The sequence below is a fragment of the Trachymyrmex septentrionalis genome, unplaced genomic scaffold, assembly GCF_001594115.1.
Source record: "Trachymyrmex septentrionalis isolate Tsep2-gDNA-1 unplaced genomic scaffold, Tsep1.0 scaffold1066, whole genome shotgun sequence".
Classification (NCBI taxonomy): Eukaryota; Metazoa; Arthropoda; class Insecta; order Hymenoptera; family Formicidae; genus Trachymyrmex; species Trachymyrmex septentrionalis.
Genome location: NW_017304192.1, coordinates 28,319 through 41,520, shown reverse-complemented (window position 1 = coordinate 41,520; position 13,202 = coordinate 28,319). Strand labels below are relative to the sequence as shown.

Below are 13,202 nucleotides of genomic sequence, written 5' to 3'. Positions count from 1 at the left end.
ATATATCTCTCTTGAAACCGTTCCACTTTCATCTGAAATTTTTTATTAGTAATATTGGAAAAAATTAATTGGATTGATTAAAATGGGAACCTTGTATAGAAATGTAAAAGTGTGCATTTTTAAATAGAAATTTAAACTAAATATAAATTTTTTCTTTACATGCAGTAATCTTAATTTATGTCACGTGAAAATCTTTTCAATTATTCTTATTAAAAGATCTAATATTTTATGTTAGATTGATCCGGTCACCTACTGTCCCATATGCCCGTACTGGATTCTCTGTTTCTGCGCCATTTTCTGCCCGGAAAGCCAGATCTGCGAGCCAGAATTCTTGCTTTATACCGCCATGTCTCCGTGGTATCACATGTGTAAACGTCACGTCTTCATCAACAGTCTGTACGCGAATCCTTGCAGATCATCGCTTCACCACGACTATTTCTTTGCAACACGCCAAAATCCTTATTTACTTTATGTATCATTAGACATCTAAATATACGTTTACTATATCGATAAAGATTATCAAATTATCTACTAACATTATTGCCATTAAAACGCATCGTAGTAATCATTTACATAACGATACTACGCGTATTGTTTCATGACTCATTCTCCACATGTATCGTTTAAGACAAGACAAGAAAATAAAAAAAACTTTAAAATAAAAAAAGAGAGGGAAATTCTAATTCTATAAAAAGGAAACCTTCTGACTGCAGCAACAGTTTCTCGAGTTCCTCACAAGCAAAACATAGTGTACGTTTAACAGACTTAAGAAAGTGAAGTAAATATTGTAGTTTAGTAAAAAAAACTGTTGTATAACAATTGGCAAATAAATTCTTCTTTTGAAAATAATAACTTTCGCGAATCTTACAATTCACGAAAAATGTAAGACAATTCGACGCACAATATCTGTTCTTTTTTTTCGTACCGGCGCATCGCATTTTTTAATTTCGACATGCGCTTAGCGCGATTTTGATTTTTTTTTTCATTCAAGCGATTCCAGCAACGTATGTCGAGATTCTTCTCTTGGAGAAAATCTTTCATCTGCTCTTCTTCTCCGAAACTTCCTATTTCTCTTTTCTTTTTTTTCACGAAAGTATAAGACGATGATACGTTCGAAATACGGTGCGCCACGATAATAAAAAAGTTAAAGGCTAAGATCGGAAATGCTAAAGATAAAGAATGACCCACAACCGTTGGAGATCGAGCAGACGCACGCAATTACTTATATGAAACGGGAAAAATATCACTGAGTAAAAATGGTGCTGGAGTTAAATCTCTTGATAATCAATGCCATAATAAAAATGTGAATCATACTTTATGAGCGTAATGAAGCTCGTTATCATTTATCAGTCTTTTCAATTGCTTCATTCAACAATGATTATTCCGTTCAACATATTACATTCATTCGAATAATAAATTTCAAATTTATCTCATATCACTCTACATATAATTTTGTTATATTATATTTGTTATATTATATCATTTACTCAAATACTCAAACATGGTAGAACGGTTTCATGCTGCAAAAGAACTAATAATTATTAGTTACGACTATGATAGTCTTTTTCTTTGCTTATATCCTTTTATTAAAAGAAAGTACAGTAGCTAATGAAAAGGTCCAATACAGCAGCAATTTTTTTGTGCTTATTTTGAAAGATCAATAAAATTTTTTGTTAGTGGCAAAAATTAATCTTCATTCTATTCTCCCGATTTTATAAAAATGCAGAGCTATTATTATTATTGCATTTAAGTCTTCACTTATGTTATAAGTGTCATGTTTCATGAATTATAGCGTGCGTCTATTTCAATCAAATTCGAGTTTTAATTCTATTTAATCATCGCTTCTATTTTTAATCTCGAATATTTAAGGGACTTTGCCTTTTAGCAAAAATTTTCTTGAATGATCGAATTTATTCTCTCATCAAATGAATAGGTTTGGCATATTTTTGTCAAGAATTAAAATAATGCTATTGGTTTTTAATTAATAATACGCGTTTTTAGCAGTATGTATGTTGTGTTATGTACACAAATCCGGAAAAAATCGAATAGTAACTCATATGCAGCTATAAACCACTTCGAATAGAAATAAATTTCGTATTCTTTCCATCACATTTCATGTCATAAAATAAAAGATTGAGAATCTCAAGAACATCGGAATTTCCGGAATAAAGTAATCTTCTGTGTTTGTCAATCGCGTTTATTATAATGCGTAGAATAACGTCTCCGTCGATGCCATATCTCACTTTCGTTGCATTATTCATGTCTCCTAATTACATCCTAAATTCAAAGACTTTTCAGAGAATGTGATACGTATCGCTAATTTCACTATTGAGAAGAAGAATTCGTCCCATTAAAACAAAGGATAGAGTTTCATTCTATTCTCGCTGGAGTTTGTGTTTTAATCATGACGTAATTATCACTATTCCAGGTAATAGTGTGTGATCGATTCAAAAATTATTTAATGCAATGAAGATGCGCCGTGATTTCTACAACAGTGGATTTACCTGCGCCGTTGTGTGGCTGTCGCTGGCTTGTCTGCTGTTCATCCTCTCGCTAGCAACAATGATCACCGCCAGTACGTTCTCTATTCTTTTATTTTATTCAGCGTTTCATTATCTACTCTTTGTTAATTGAACTCACTTCCATCCAATGTGTACGCAAACATAAAGCTTAACAAGCAGATCAAACAATCGCTATAAAATAATTTTTAAAAATGAAGTCATTTTTATTGTGCATTTTGATTTGAGCAACACCAGATTTAAATAGAACTTTTAAATACCTGCACGGGACCGCTTTTGCTCTGAAAATTAAAGTGAAAAGTTTACTCTTTGCTAACAAATGTCTGTGTTCAAATCAAAGTAACAACTTTGTCTTTCTATTTACACTAATTCTTTCCAATACATTAATGACGAAACCTTATAAAAAGCAATCATTATTAATTTTTTTACTTCCGACTGTTATCAATCAAAAGTTGACATAACAAGAAGTATTTTATTGAAATCAAATCATTACTTTATCAGAATTAAATTATTAATTTTTATATTCTTTTGTTTTAATAAACTTTCATTCGTTATATATTCTATGTTTTCTTCTTTGAGTTACTCGGAAGTATTCGCTTACGGTACCATTTTGAAACGCTATCACATACATTTAGATACATATAATAAGTATGATAAAACGATAATTAAGCTAATAAGTAGAATACCGAGAAGTCGATATCCATCGACTGAAGCTACTTTTATTATCATTGTCATTGTTCTACGCTTTTGTCAGAAAGTGTTCAAAAACTCGTTTTTTTATATAACCGAGAAAGCAATATATAGTAAATTTTATTTTTTATGCAAATGGAAAAACATACTTGATTTATGTTTAAAAATCTTTTTTTTTCTTGTGTCAATTTATATTGCAAGAGAATAAAGAAATAAATAGAAAAGCTGCATTAAAAATGTATTCGGTAACGCATCTTCAACTTAGCATTCCTATCTTTCCTAAATATATTGTATTTTGTATTAAAATTGATACAAGAGAAAAAAATTTGTAAACATAAATCATATATATTATTTTTTAATTTGCACAAAAAAGCCTGCAATAATTGTGTTTTCCTTTCTCCATATAATACAAAAAGAATAAGAAAGAAATAAGAACGTGAAAAAACTTTCATAATTTTTTACAAAATTTTATCATTAAATAAGACATAGGCTCTCTCTTGCCAGTTATTTTATTTTCATGACAAGCTTTCATCATTACAACTAACGCAATAATTTATTCTTTATTATGTTATTTGCTTCTATAAAGGCGCCCCCCTCTCTCTCTCTGTCTCTCTCTCTCTCTCTCTCTCTCTCTCTCTCTCTCTCTCTCTCTCTCTCTCTCCTCCAGATGATTTGATAAATATATCCCAACATGAGCAAATATCATATACATACATGATGTACGTAATTATTCATATTGAATATATTGATCAATATTTAGCAAATGTTTGCGAAGTTGACGTATACGTTGACCATATTGTCTGAAAGCGCCTTAAATATTATATCTATTCGTAAATCAAAACTTTATATTGTGATTTTATCTTTTGATTTGAATTGATTATGTCAGTTTAACTAATGAATATAAAAGGCACTTTTTAATTAAAAGAGATTCAAAAAATGTTTTCTCTAATGTATGCCGAAAGCATAAAAATACGGAATAATTATCAGATATCACTTCAGACAGCTTGAAATAAAGTCCAAATTTTCATTTTATTCAATTTTTCAATATATTGGTATAATCATAAAGTAAATATATTAATATAATGAAAATTTGTATAATCATAAAATAAATATATTAATCGTCTTTTCATTATTCTTTCATTATTTTAATGTCTCGCTTTCATTATGTTTATACAAAAACAAAGTTCCATTATTTATGAATTAATTTATGATGGCAGAGCCGACCATCAATGAGATTGACATGATTAGCAATGCTACAAACGAAACGTACCCACCTATCATGTGTCCCATAATGACATGCCGCTGGGGATTCAGTCACGAAGTATGTATATATCTACTATAAGTAAAACTATACATCTACTTTAGACTTAGCATATTTAATATAAATTTATAATTATTATTATTGAAAATATGTAATCATAAATAGGACAAAAAGAGAATAAAATGACGAAATGAGTAAGATAACGAATTACTAATTCTTCTAAGCCAATAACAGATATTCGATAATAGTTTGACTTTAATTTGTCCACAGAGAGTGAACAAAGATAAATAATATAATAAGAAATATATTTTAAACGCAGTATTTATATGTAATTTTTTGTCTGTTTATATATAAGAAATAACACAATTATAAATTCACTTTTTTTCGTTACATTTCTAACTAAAATATTTTTTTGTATTATTAATGATTTTGAAAAAAATTAACATAATTCATTAAAAATGAGATGCTTTATATTTTTTATAGAGATATAAAAAAGAATTTGTATTTTTTTAAATAGAATTTTAAACTAGATTCTTTCTTTACATAAAATAATCTTGATTTGTTATGTGTTTTACGTAAAAATTTTAAATGAAAATACTGTTATTGAAAAATTCAACGTTTTCGATAGATCGATGAAGTCACCGGCTGTCAAACGTGCTGGGATCCCTGTTCCAACGTTGAATGTCCAGAAAACAAGACATGCGTGCTACAAATGCGGGCATGTTTTACAACACCGTGTCCCCCGTTAACTACCTGTGAGAATATTACATTTTAATCTGCAGGCGAATCCTTGCAGATCACCAATTCGCAACGACTATTTGCAATGTGCCAGGTAAATCAATTTGTCCATTGATGTACAGGCGTTGATGTAGCTGCCTGGTATAGAGTATCTTCAATAAGAGTTAGGACACCTTATATCAATTTATTTGTGTAAAACAGAATATTTTTGTGTTAAACAGAATATAATAAATTAAAAATAATTAAATAAATTGTATATAATAATTAACTCTTACACACATTAGTTTTTTTTGGGCACACTTAATACACACGTTCGGTCATTCGTGTCTTGGCTTAATTTTCATCACTTTTACAAATATATATAAATTATTAAACAATTGTTACATATATTTTGACATCTTTAGAAAATATTTGTGCAGTTATATATTTATAACAAAACGTAGATAAATTGTTGTATCTAAATATAGTCAACAAAATCAGAAAAATGCACTGTTTCATATAAAAATATAAAACTCTGAAACAAAAATGTTTAAAAGAAAAGTATGATTCAGTATCTTAAAGTTGACATTTCAAACTATAAGAAAAAAAATCGTTCAAATTCAGCTGTCCAAAAAGTTTAATTATTGAGTAATCTAAAAATGATATTTTTTTAATGCAGACAAATACCTATAAATTGAAGATATATTGCATTTATTTTAAAACAATGCATTTTATTATTGTTATTGTGTTTAAAAAAACATGTAATTTATTGGGAAAATATTCTTTATAACATTACGGATAGTATGATATATAATATTAGATAACATTTAGGACAAGAGTTCCAAAAATCGCGTTTATTAAGAGCTGATATGTTGTTTTAGAGTTAAATTTTTTTTTAAATAATTCGCGAAATATTCTCGCAATACAATCGAGAATTAGTTAGTTTTAAAGACAAAAAAATTCTTTTAATTGTAGGAAATGTACACTCTGTACACACCTAGGGTCATTTGTGACCAGAGGTGAACTTCGGAGTTCCAGTTAAGGATAGGCACGAATTGAGGTAGCAATAACGCACAAAACTTATTTTTTAGATGCCAAACTATTTTTAGGAATAGAAAAAAACCGGTATTTAACAAAATGCTCTTAATATTTCAAAAAACAGAAATAGGCAGGACACGAATAACCCAAAGGTATGTATTAAGGGTTAAAAATGATTAAATAAATTATATATAATAATTAAAATTTGTTTTTTACTAAATTAATAAATAATCCACTTATTAATGTCAGTTGATTATTTAAAATCAAGCAAACGATGCTCACTTCATAGACGTTCGAACTTTCGACGAACTACGAATGTCCGACATAACTGTCTGAAAATCACAAATGTCCGAAAAAATATTAACGTGCATACTGATTTACGCTTCGCGACGACCACTCATTGTTAAACCCGGCACTCCCGACGCGTCCGAATCTGAGATACGTTTTTACGAAATTCGAAAAACGACAGCAACTTCACGCCGATGCTCGAAACTTTGACCTTCGACGCGCCAACTGCAACGGTCCGACGCAACGTAACAGGCGGATTCAAATTGCGTTTGACCATCGCACGTACAAATTTATGCTACGACAATTACTCACTGTCAGATTCAACACTCCCGATGCGCTAAATACCTGTTCAAGACGCTCGCGAAACATCGCAGCAACTTCACTCCGGTTCTAGAAGTTTCGACGCACCAACGGCTCGAGCAACGCCACACTGTTTGCAGGATTGATATCGTGAAATATAGATCGTTTGGCGGTCTCACGTACTAATTTATGCTTCATAATAATCCCTTCGATACTCCTAATAATACACTACAGGAAGTGAGGAAACAGTAAGATCGCGGCACTTCACTCCCGATGCTCCGAGCGAGCCAACGATTCGCGATTAACAAGAATAGATTCGCACGCATTGTTCCACTACAATCATTTATCGCCAGATTTTATGTTCCCGACAATCCTGTAACACTCACACGAGGCTTCTGAATGGAAAAAGTACACACGAAATACGGAACGACGTGAAACGCGTCAAATACGTACCAGCGCGTGCCAGGCAATGCCAGGTAGTGCCGGGTCGCTCAGCTAACTGACGAGGTGTGACGCGTAATAGACTGCGTGACGTCAGCATGTGTGTCGTACGATAACCATGACCGTTAACATTTTCAAAAAATACGATCGCGATGTTTTCGCATCGTTAAGCCATGCATTAATTAACTGTTACTATATTTCTATCGTCTTATTCTATGGTTTATCTTACATATCAAGTAGTAGATATATAAATTATATAAAGTATATATAAAGGATATATAAAGTATATATAAATTTTTAAACAATTTTTACGTATATTTTGACACATCTTTAGAAAGTATTTATGTATATATTCATAATAAATTGTAGATAAATTATAGATAGTTAATGAAATGAAAAAAATGCATTGTTTCATATAAAAATGTAAAACTCTGAAACAAAAATGTTTAATATTTTTTTGTAACTAGATTTAGTTACAACAATTTATCAAAAATTTATATGTAAAAATTGTTTAATAATTTATATATACTTGTAAAAATGATGAAAATTAAGCCAGAACACGAATGACCGAACGTGTGTATTAAGGGTATCAAAAACTAACGTGTATATTATAAGGATTAAAACGAATTAGAAATAATTGAAAAATGTCTTTTAATAATCATTTTGGAGTCATTTTAAAATCATTTTCATATCATAACTTGTTCTGTTTGAGCAGATTCGAATATACATAAATGAACGATCGACATGTCGTTCATATCCACTACCTAATATGTAAGATAAATCATAGAATAAGACGATAGAAATATAGTAACTGTTAATTAATGTATGGCTTAACGATGCGAAAACACAGCGGCCGTATTTTTTGTGAAAATGTTAACGGTCATGATTATCGTACGACGCACGTGACGTCACAAGGTCACACCTCGTCAGTTAGCTGGGCGACCCGGCACTGCCTGGCATTGTTCGGCACGCGCCGGTACATACTTGACGTGTTTCGTGTCGTTCCGTATTTCGTGTGTACTTTTTCCGTTCAGAACGAGCCTCGTGTGAGGAATGAGTGTTATAAGATTGTGGGGAACAACGCGTGCGAATCTATTCTTGTTAATCGCGAACCGTTGGCTCACTCGAAGCATCGAGAGTGAAGTGCCGCGATCTTACTGTTTCCTGACTTCCTGTAGTATATTATTAGAAGTATCGAAGGATTATTATGAAGCATAAATTAGTACGTGAGACCGCCAAACGATCCGTATTTCACGATAATCAATCCTGCAAACCGTGTGACGTTGCTCTGATCGAGCCGTCGATCGTTGGTGCGTCGAAACTTCTAGAATCAGAGTGAAGTTGCTGCGATCTTTCGAGTGCGTCTTGAACAGGTATTTAGCGCATCGGGAGTGTTGAATCTGGCAGTGAGTAATTGTCGTAACATAAATTTGTACGTGCGATGATCAAACGCAATTTGAATCCGCTCTATTGCGTCGCGTCGGACCGTTGTAGTTGGCGCGTTGAAGGTCAAAGCTTCGAGCATCGGCATAAAGTTGTTGTCGTCTTTCGAATTTCGTAGAAACGTATCTCGGATTCGGACGCGTCGAGAGTGCCGAGGTCAACAATGAGCGGTCGTCCCGAAGTGTAAATCAGTATGTACGTAAAAATTTTTTCGAACATTTGCGATTTTTAGACAGTTATGTCGGACATTCGTAGTTCGTCGAAAGTTCGAACGTCTATGAAGTGAGCGTCGTTTGCTTGATTTTAAATAATCAACTGACATTAATAAGTGGATTATTTATTAATTTAGTAAAAAGAAAATTTTAATTATTATATATAATTTATTTTATCATTTTTAACTCTTAATACATACCTTTGGGTTATTCGTGTCCTGCCTATTTCTGTTTTTTGAAATACTAAGAGCACCTGGTTAAATACCGGTCTCTTTTCTATTCCTAAAAAAATTTGGCATCTAAAAAATAAGTTTTGTGCGTTACTGGCCTTCAATTCGTGCGTATCCTTTAACTGGAACTCCGAAGTTCACTTCTGGTGATTTACAAATGACCCTACGTGTGTATAGAGGGTTACATTTCCTGTAATTAAAAGAATTTTTTTGTCTTTAAAACTAACTAATTCTCTTGTATTGCGAGAATATTTCGCGAATTATTAAAAAAAATTTAATCCTAAAACAACATATCAGCTCTTAATAAACGCGATTTTTGATACTCTAAATGTTGTCAGTAATGTAATATTATATATTATATTCTGTCTGTATAATGTTATAAAGAACATTTTCCATAAATTATAAGTTTTTTTAACACAATAGCAATAATAAAATGCATTGTTTTAAAATGTAAATGCAATATATCTTCAATTTATAGTCATTCATGCGTATTAAAAAAACTTTTTAGCAGCTGACACTTGAAATATATAGTTCAAATGTCGGCTGTCCAAAAAGTTTAATTATTGAGTAACCTGAAAATGATGTTTTTTTAATGTAAACGAATGGCTATAAATTGAAGATATATGGCATTTACATTTTAAAACAATGCATTTCATTATTGCTATTGTGTTAAAAAAAAACTTGTAATTTATTAGGAAAATATTCTTTATAACATTGTTTTAGGGCTAAATTCTTTTTTTTTTTTTAATAATTTGCGAAATATTCCCACAATACAATTGAGAATTAGTGGAAAATAAAGAAAAAAATAAAAAATTTTTAGTTAAAAAAATGTACACTCTATACACATGCTGGATTATTTGTGACCCAGAAATGAATTTTAGATTTACGCCAGTTAAAGAATACGCACGAATCGAGGCCAGTAACGCATAAAATTTGTTCTCTAGATGCCAAACTTGTTTTAGGAATAGAAAAAAGACCGGTATTTGACCAGGTACTCTTAGTATTTCAAAAAAAGAAATGCGCAGGATACCAACGACTCAGACGTGTGTATTAAGAGTTACATATTTACTTCACACCATTCATATTTGTTTACAAAAATATCTTCAATATCCCATCACTCCGAAACCGTTCGGAATCAAATTTATATTAATTTTGACTGGTTTTTACGTGCTAAAACTGTCGGATTTTATAGTTGGGATAATCTTATTATTGAAAAACAGGAGAATTTCGATCTTTATTAGTCTATATAAATATATATAATCGAACACAGTATAAATCTATAAATATAATAATCTATTTACAATTGTATGGACGTATTAACGTAATGACTTCGGGATTTTCAGACCCAGGACAATCTTGCGTTAATGGTTCACACATCAAAGAGGTAATGAAGACAAATATCAATGAAAATATAATAAAATCATTTCCCATACCTAGATCCTCGACGATCAAACAAATGTCCGTCGATAAATTCATTATTCGCGAATAAATGTTTCCGATTTCACAAAAGAATCGTTATTTTATGTCTTAAACTTTAAAAAAGTAGATTACATTTCCGAATCGTCCTCTATATTTTGTCAAAATTGCTTAATAAATTTACAAACGATTTATAAATTTACATTACATGAATAATGTCGAACAAGTATAATGTCTTTAATAGTTGTCTTTAGAATCTATATAGTCATATGTATGAACACCGGATCCAAGAATGTCGCATGCATTCGTTTGATCGTCAAGTCTGGACCGTAATGATGAATCTCGTGGACAATAAATTAGGACGAAATATCGACAGATATACATGACATTGTTTTGACTACGATGTATACTATACCATGTACGACATTACTTCGTTTCCAGGTTGCATTTATGATTGTGAGCTTTTATTTATTAACCATTAATAGTTAAGAACAAATTCAGTTACGTATATAAGATTATTAAACATATTCAAAGTTATATAAAGGCATAAAAACATGTTCTTAATTGTTTTAATATTCTTAGCAAATATTTAATATTTTTTAAACAAACATTTTTTTAAACTAAACATTCATACTGAGAAAATTGTTCTCTATACTTTCAATATATGTTTTTGCAAGAAATTATCCCCTTAACGATTATATTATACGTCTCATGTATAAAAAAAAATGTTATAGAGATAGAAAAAGGTATAAGAATTAAAGAATTATCGATTGTTATAATTTGAGTACACCTGGAAAAAGAAGTTTAAGAATCACTATCGTACAAGATGGAAATTATCTATGTAAAAAGCGAATCGTTTTATGCTCCGACAATAGTGTCCGATGTATGAATATTCTCTAGCTTCTGATGTGCCGCATTCTCCTTTTCTTTCTCATTCTGCTCCGATCCTGATATCACGTAGACCGGCTGTTGGCTATAAGCGAGGAAGTGTTGATCCATTGGAAACATTTTCGAGGGATCCTTTAGCTTCATCTGCAAGATTTGTTTAGAAAATTTAATGATGGCCGTATCATAAATAATTCTCAACGATGCTAAAAATATATTAAATAAAATTCAGATTAAGATATAATTACTTGGAAAAGACAGTTTTATTGAAGTATTTAAAAATTTAGCTAGATACAGATCTAAAAATAATTTTGTTAGACCATCAAAAAATAATTAGGCTACTTTAGAATGTCAAAATTTTTTGCAGTATTATACTCATTATGCTTGAGATTCCTACCGAATTATTAAGACCAACAAAATTATTTTTAAATCTATATCTAAATTTTTAGATACTTCAACAAAATTGTTTTTTCCATGTACATTTAGATTGCTAGACATAAGATATTACAGATTTAATACTCCGAAAATAACATCAAAATTTGTGACACTATTATTAAAATTTTATGAAACTCATTTAATTCATTCATGAAACTCATTTAACTTATATTGATTAAAAAGCACTAATCGAATTTAAAGAACCAAAACAATATAACTCATATAATAAGTACATATGTATGTGAATACTAAATTTACTTCAATAACAATAGTTCAAATTTGTAAATATAATATAAAGGATATAATTGAATAGGTTCAATAGAGTCAGAGCCTAAGCACAAAGATGAGAAACAATTAAGAAAGAAGCACGTAACTAAGTCGTGGAACGTAAATCGTAGTTGACCAAAATATTGTGCATAGATCTAGGACTACGAAATTTCACAACTCAATTATGGCCATCTTTGTGCTTAGATCCTCACTGTCAATTCTACAAAGTTAATATCTTCAGTGAAATTTTAAAAGTCCTTACCTTTTTGCGGTATAACATTAGCAGAATAACGAGACTACTAATAATGAAGGCGCTGCTCGCCGCGAGCACGATCGTAGCCGTTTGATAGAATGGCGATTCCATTTGCGTGAGGATCTCACGTTGTTCCAGTGTGACAATCCGGCTCTGCATTGCCACAGGTGTGGAGCGATGCGTAAAACGTGAGGTCGTCGCATCCGCAGACGAACCCAGCAAGGACAACTTCTGAATTCGCGTGAGCTCTTCCAAATGGAACGCCACGTCTACTTTGTTCGTGCCGACAATCTCGAAACTCAAGATTGCCGAATCCTGATTGATTTCTACTCGTATGTCTTTTCGGAGTCTCGCACCTAGTTCGTGCAGAAAATTCTCGGCCTCTCGAGCGAATCGCTTCTCGTCGCTGGCGAGGAATCGACCGGGGAAACGTAACGTCACTTCAACAGCTTCAACTGGAGTAGGTACTAAATAATATAACAGATATTAAAATTCAAATTGCAATAAATTTAAATAATTGCATTGTTGTAAAAATTTATAATTAAGAATTTTAATTTAGAGAAATATATGCGCGTGTATGCGACTGTCGTATTATGAGAGGTCGGGAAGATTAGGACCGGTTGTCATAATTTTTCAATTACATTTTAAAAAAAGTGAATGTAAGATTTTTAAACACGTTGCAATACATTCCTTAGGTATTAAAAAATATATTACTTTTGAAAATATCATCATACAAATAAGTTGTATAATTTTAAAGTTGTGAAAAAATGTGACAATTATCTTACTCCAATTTGATTGTCACATATT

At 31.1% G+C, this 13,202-nt stretch overlaps 2 protein-coding genes across 5 annotated transcripts in view; one reads left to right on the top strand and one right to left on the bottom strand.

The window, feature by feature from the left end:
- The first annotated feature begins 731 nt into the window (after positions 1-731).
- Positions 732-11,093, top strand: LOC108745878. Of its 3 annotated transcripts, XR_001939128.1 has the most exons (5): positions 732-778; positions 2,429-2,575; positions 4,427-4,530; positions 5,099-5,302; positions 10,483-11,093. XR_001939128.1 is itself a non-coding variant. In XM_018482277.1 (4 exons), exons 2-4 carry the CDS (start codon positions 2,467-2,469, stop codon positions 5,243-5,245), a joined length of 360 nt encoding a protein of 119 aa, XP_018337779.1. In that variant the 5' UTR covers positions 732-778; positions 2,429-2,466; the 3' UTR covers positions 5,246-5,399. The 3 variants fall into 3 exon arrangements, 2 of the variants coding, with proteins under 2 accessions (XP_018337779.1, XP_018337790.1); XM_018482277.1 differs by lacking the exon at positions 10,483-11,093 and having other exon boundaries at positions 5,099-5,399; XM_018482288.1 differs by lacking the exons at positions 732-778; positions 10,483-11,093 and having other exon boundaries at positions 2,357-2,575; positions 5,099-5,399.
- A 146-nt stretch (positions 11,094-11,239) lies between these two features.
- LOC108745857 (cysteine-rich motor neuron 1 protein-like) overlaps positions 11,240-13,202 on the bottom strand; it is a 22,092-nt gene continuing 20,129 nt past the window's right edge. For both annotated transcript variants that reach the window (XM_018482261.1, XM_018482256.1), the window contains 2 exons: positions 12,405-12,862; positions 11,240-11,587 (listed from right to left, as the gene is read on the bottom strand). In XM_018482261.1, the coding sequence (XP_018337763.1) occupies positions 11,414-11,587; positions 12,405-12,862 (632 nt within the window). In that variant the 3' untranslated portion in view covers positions 11,240-11,413. The remainder of the gene's footprint in view (positions 11,588-12,404; positions 12,863-13,202) is intronic.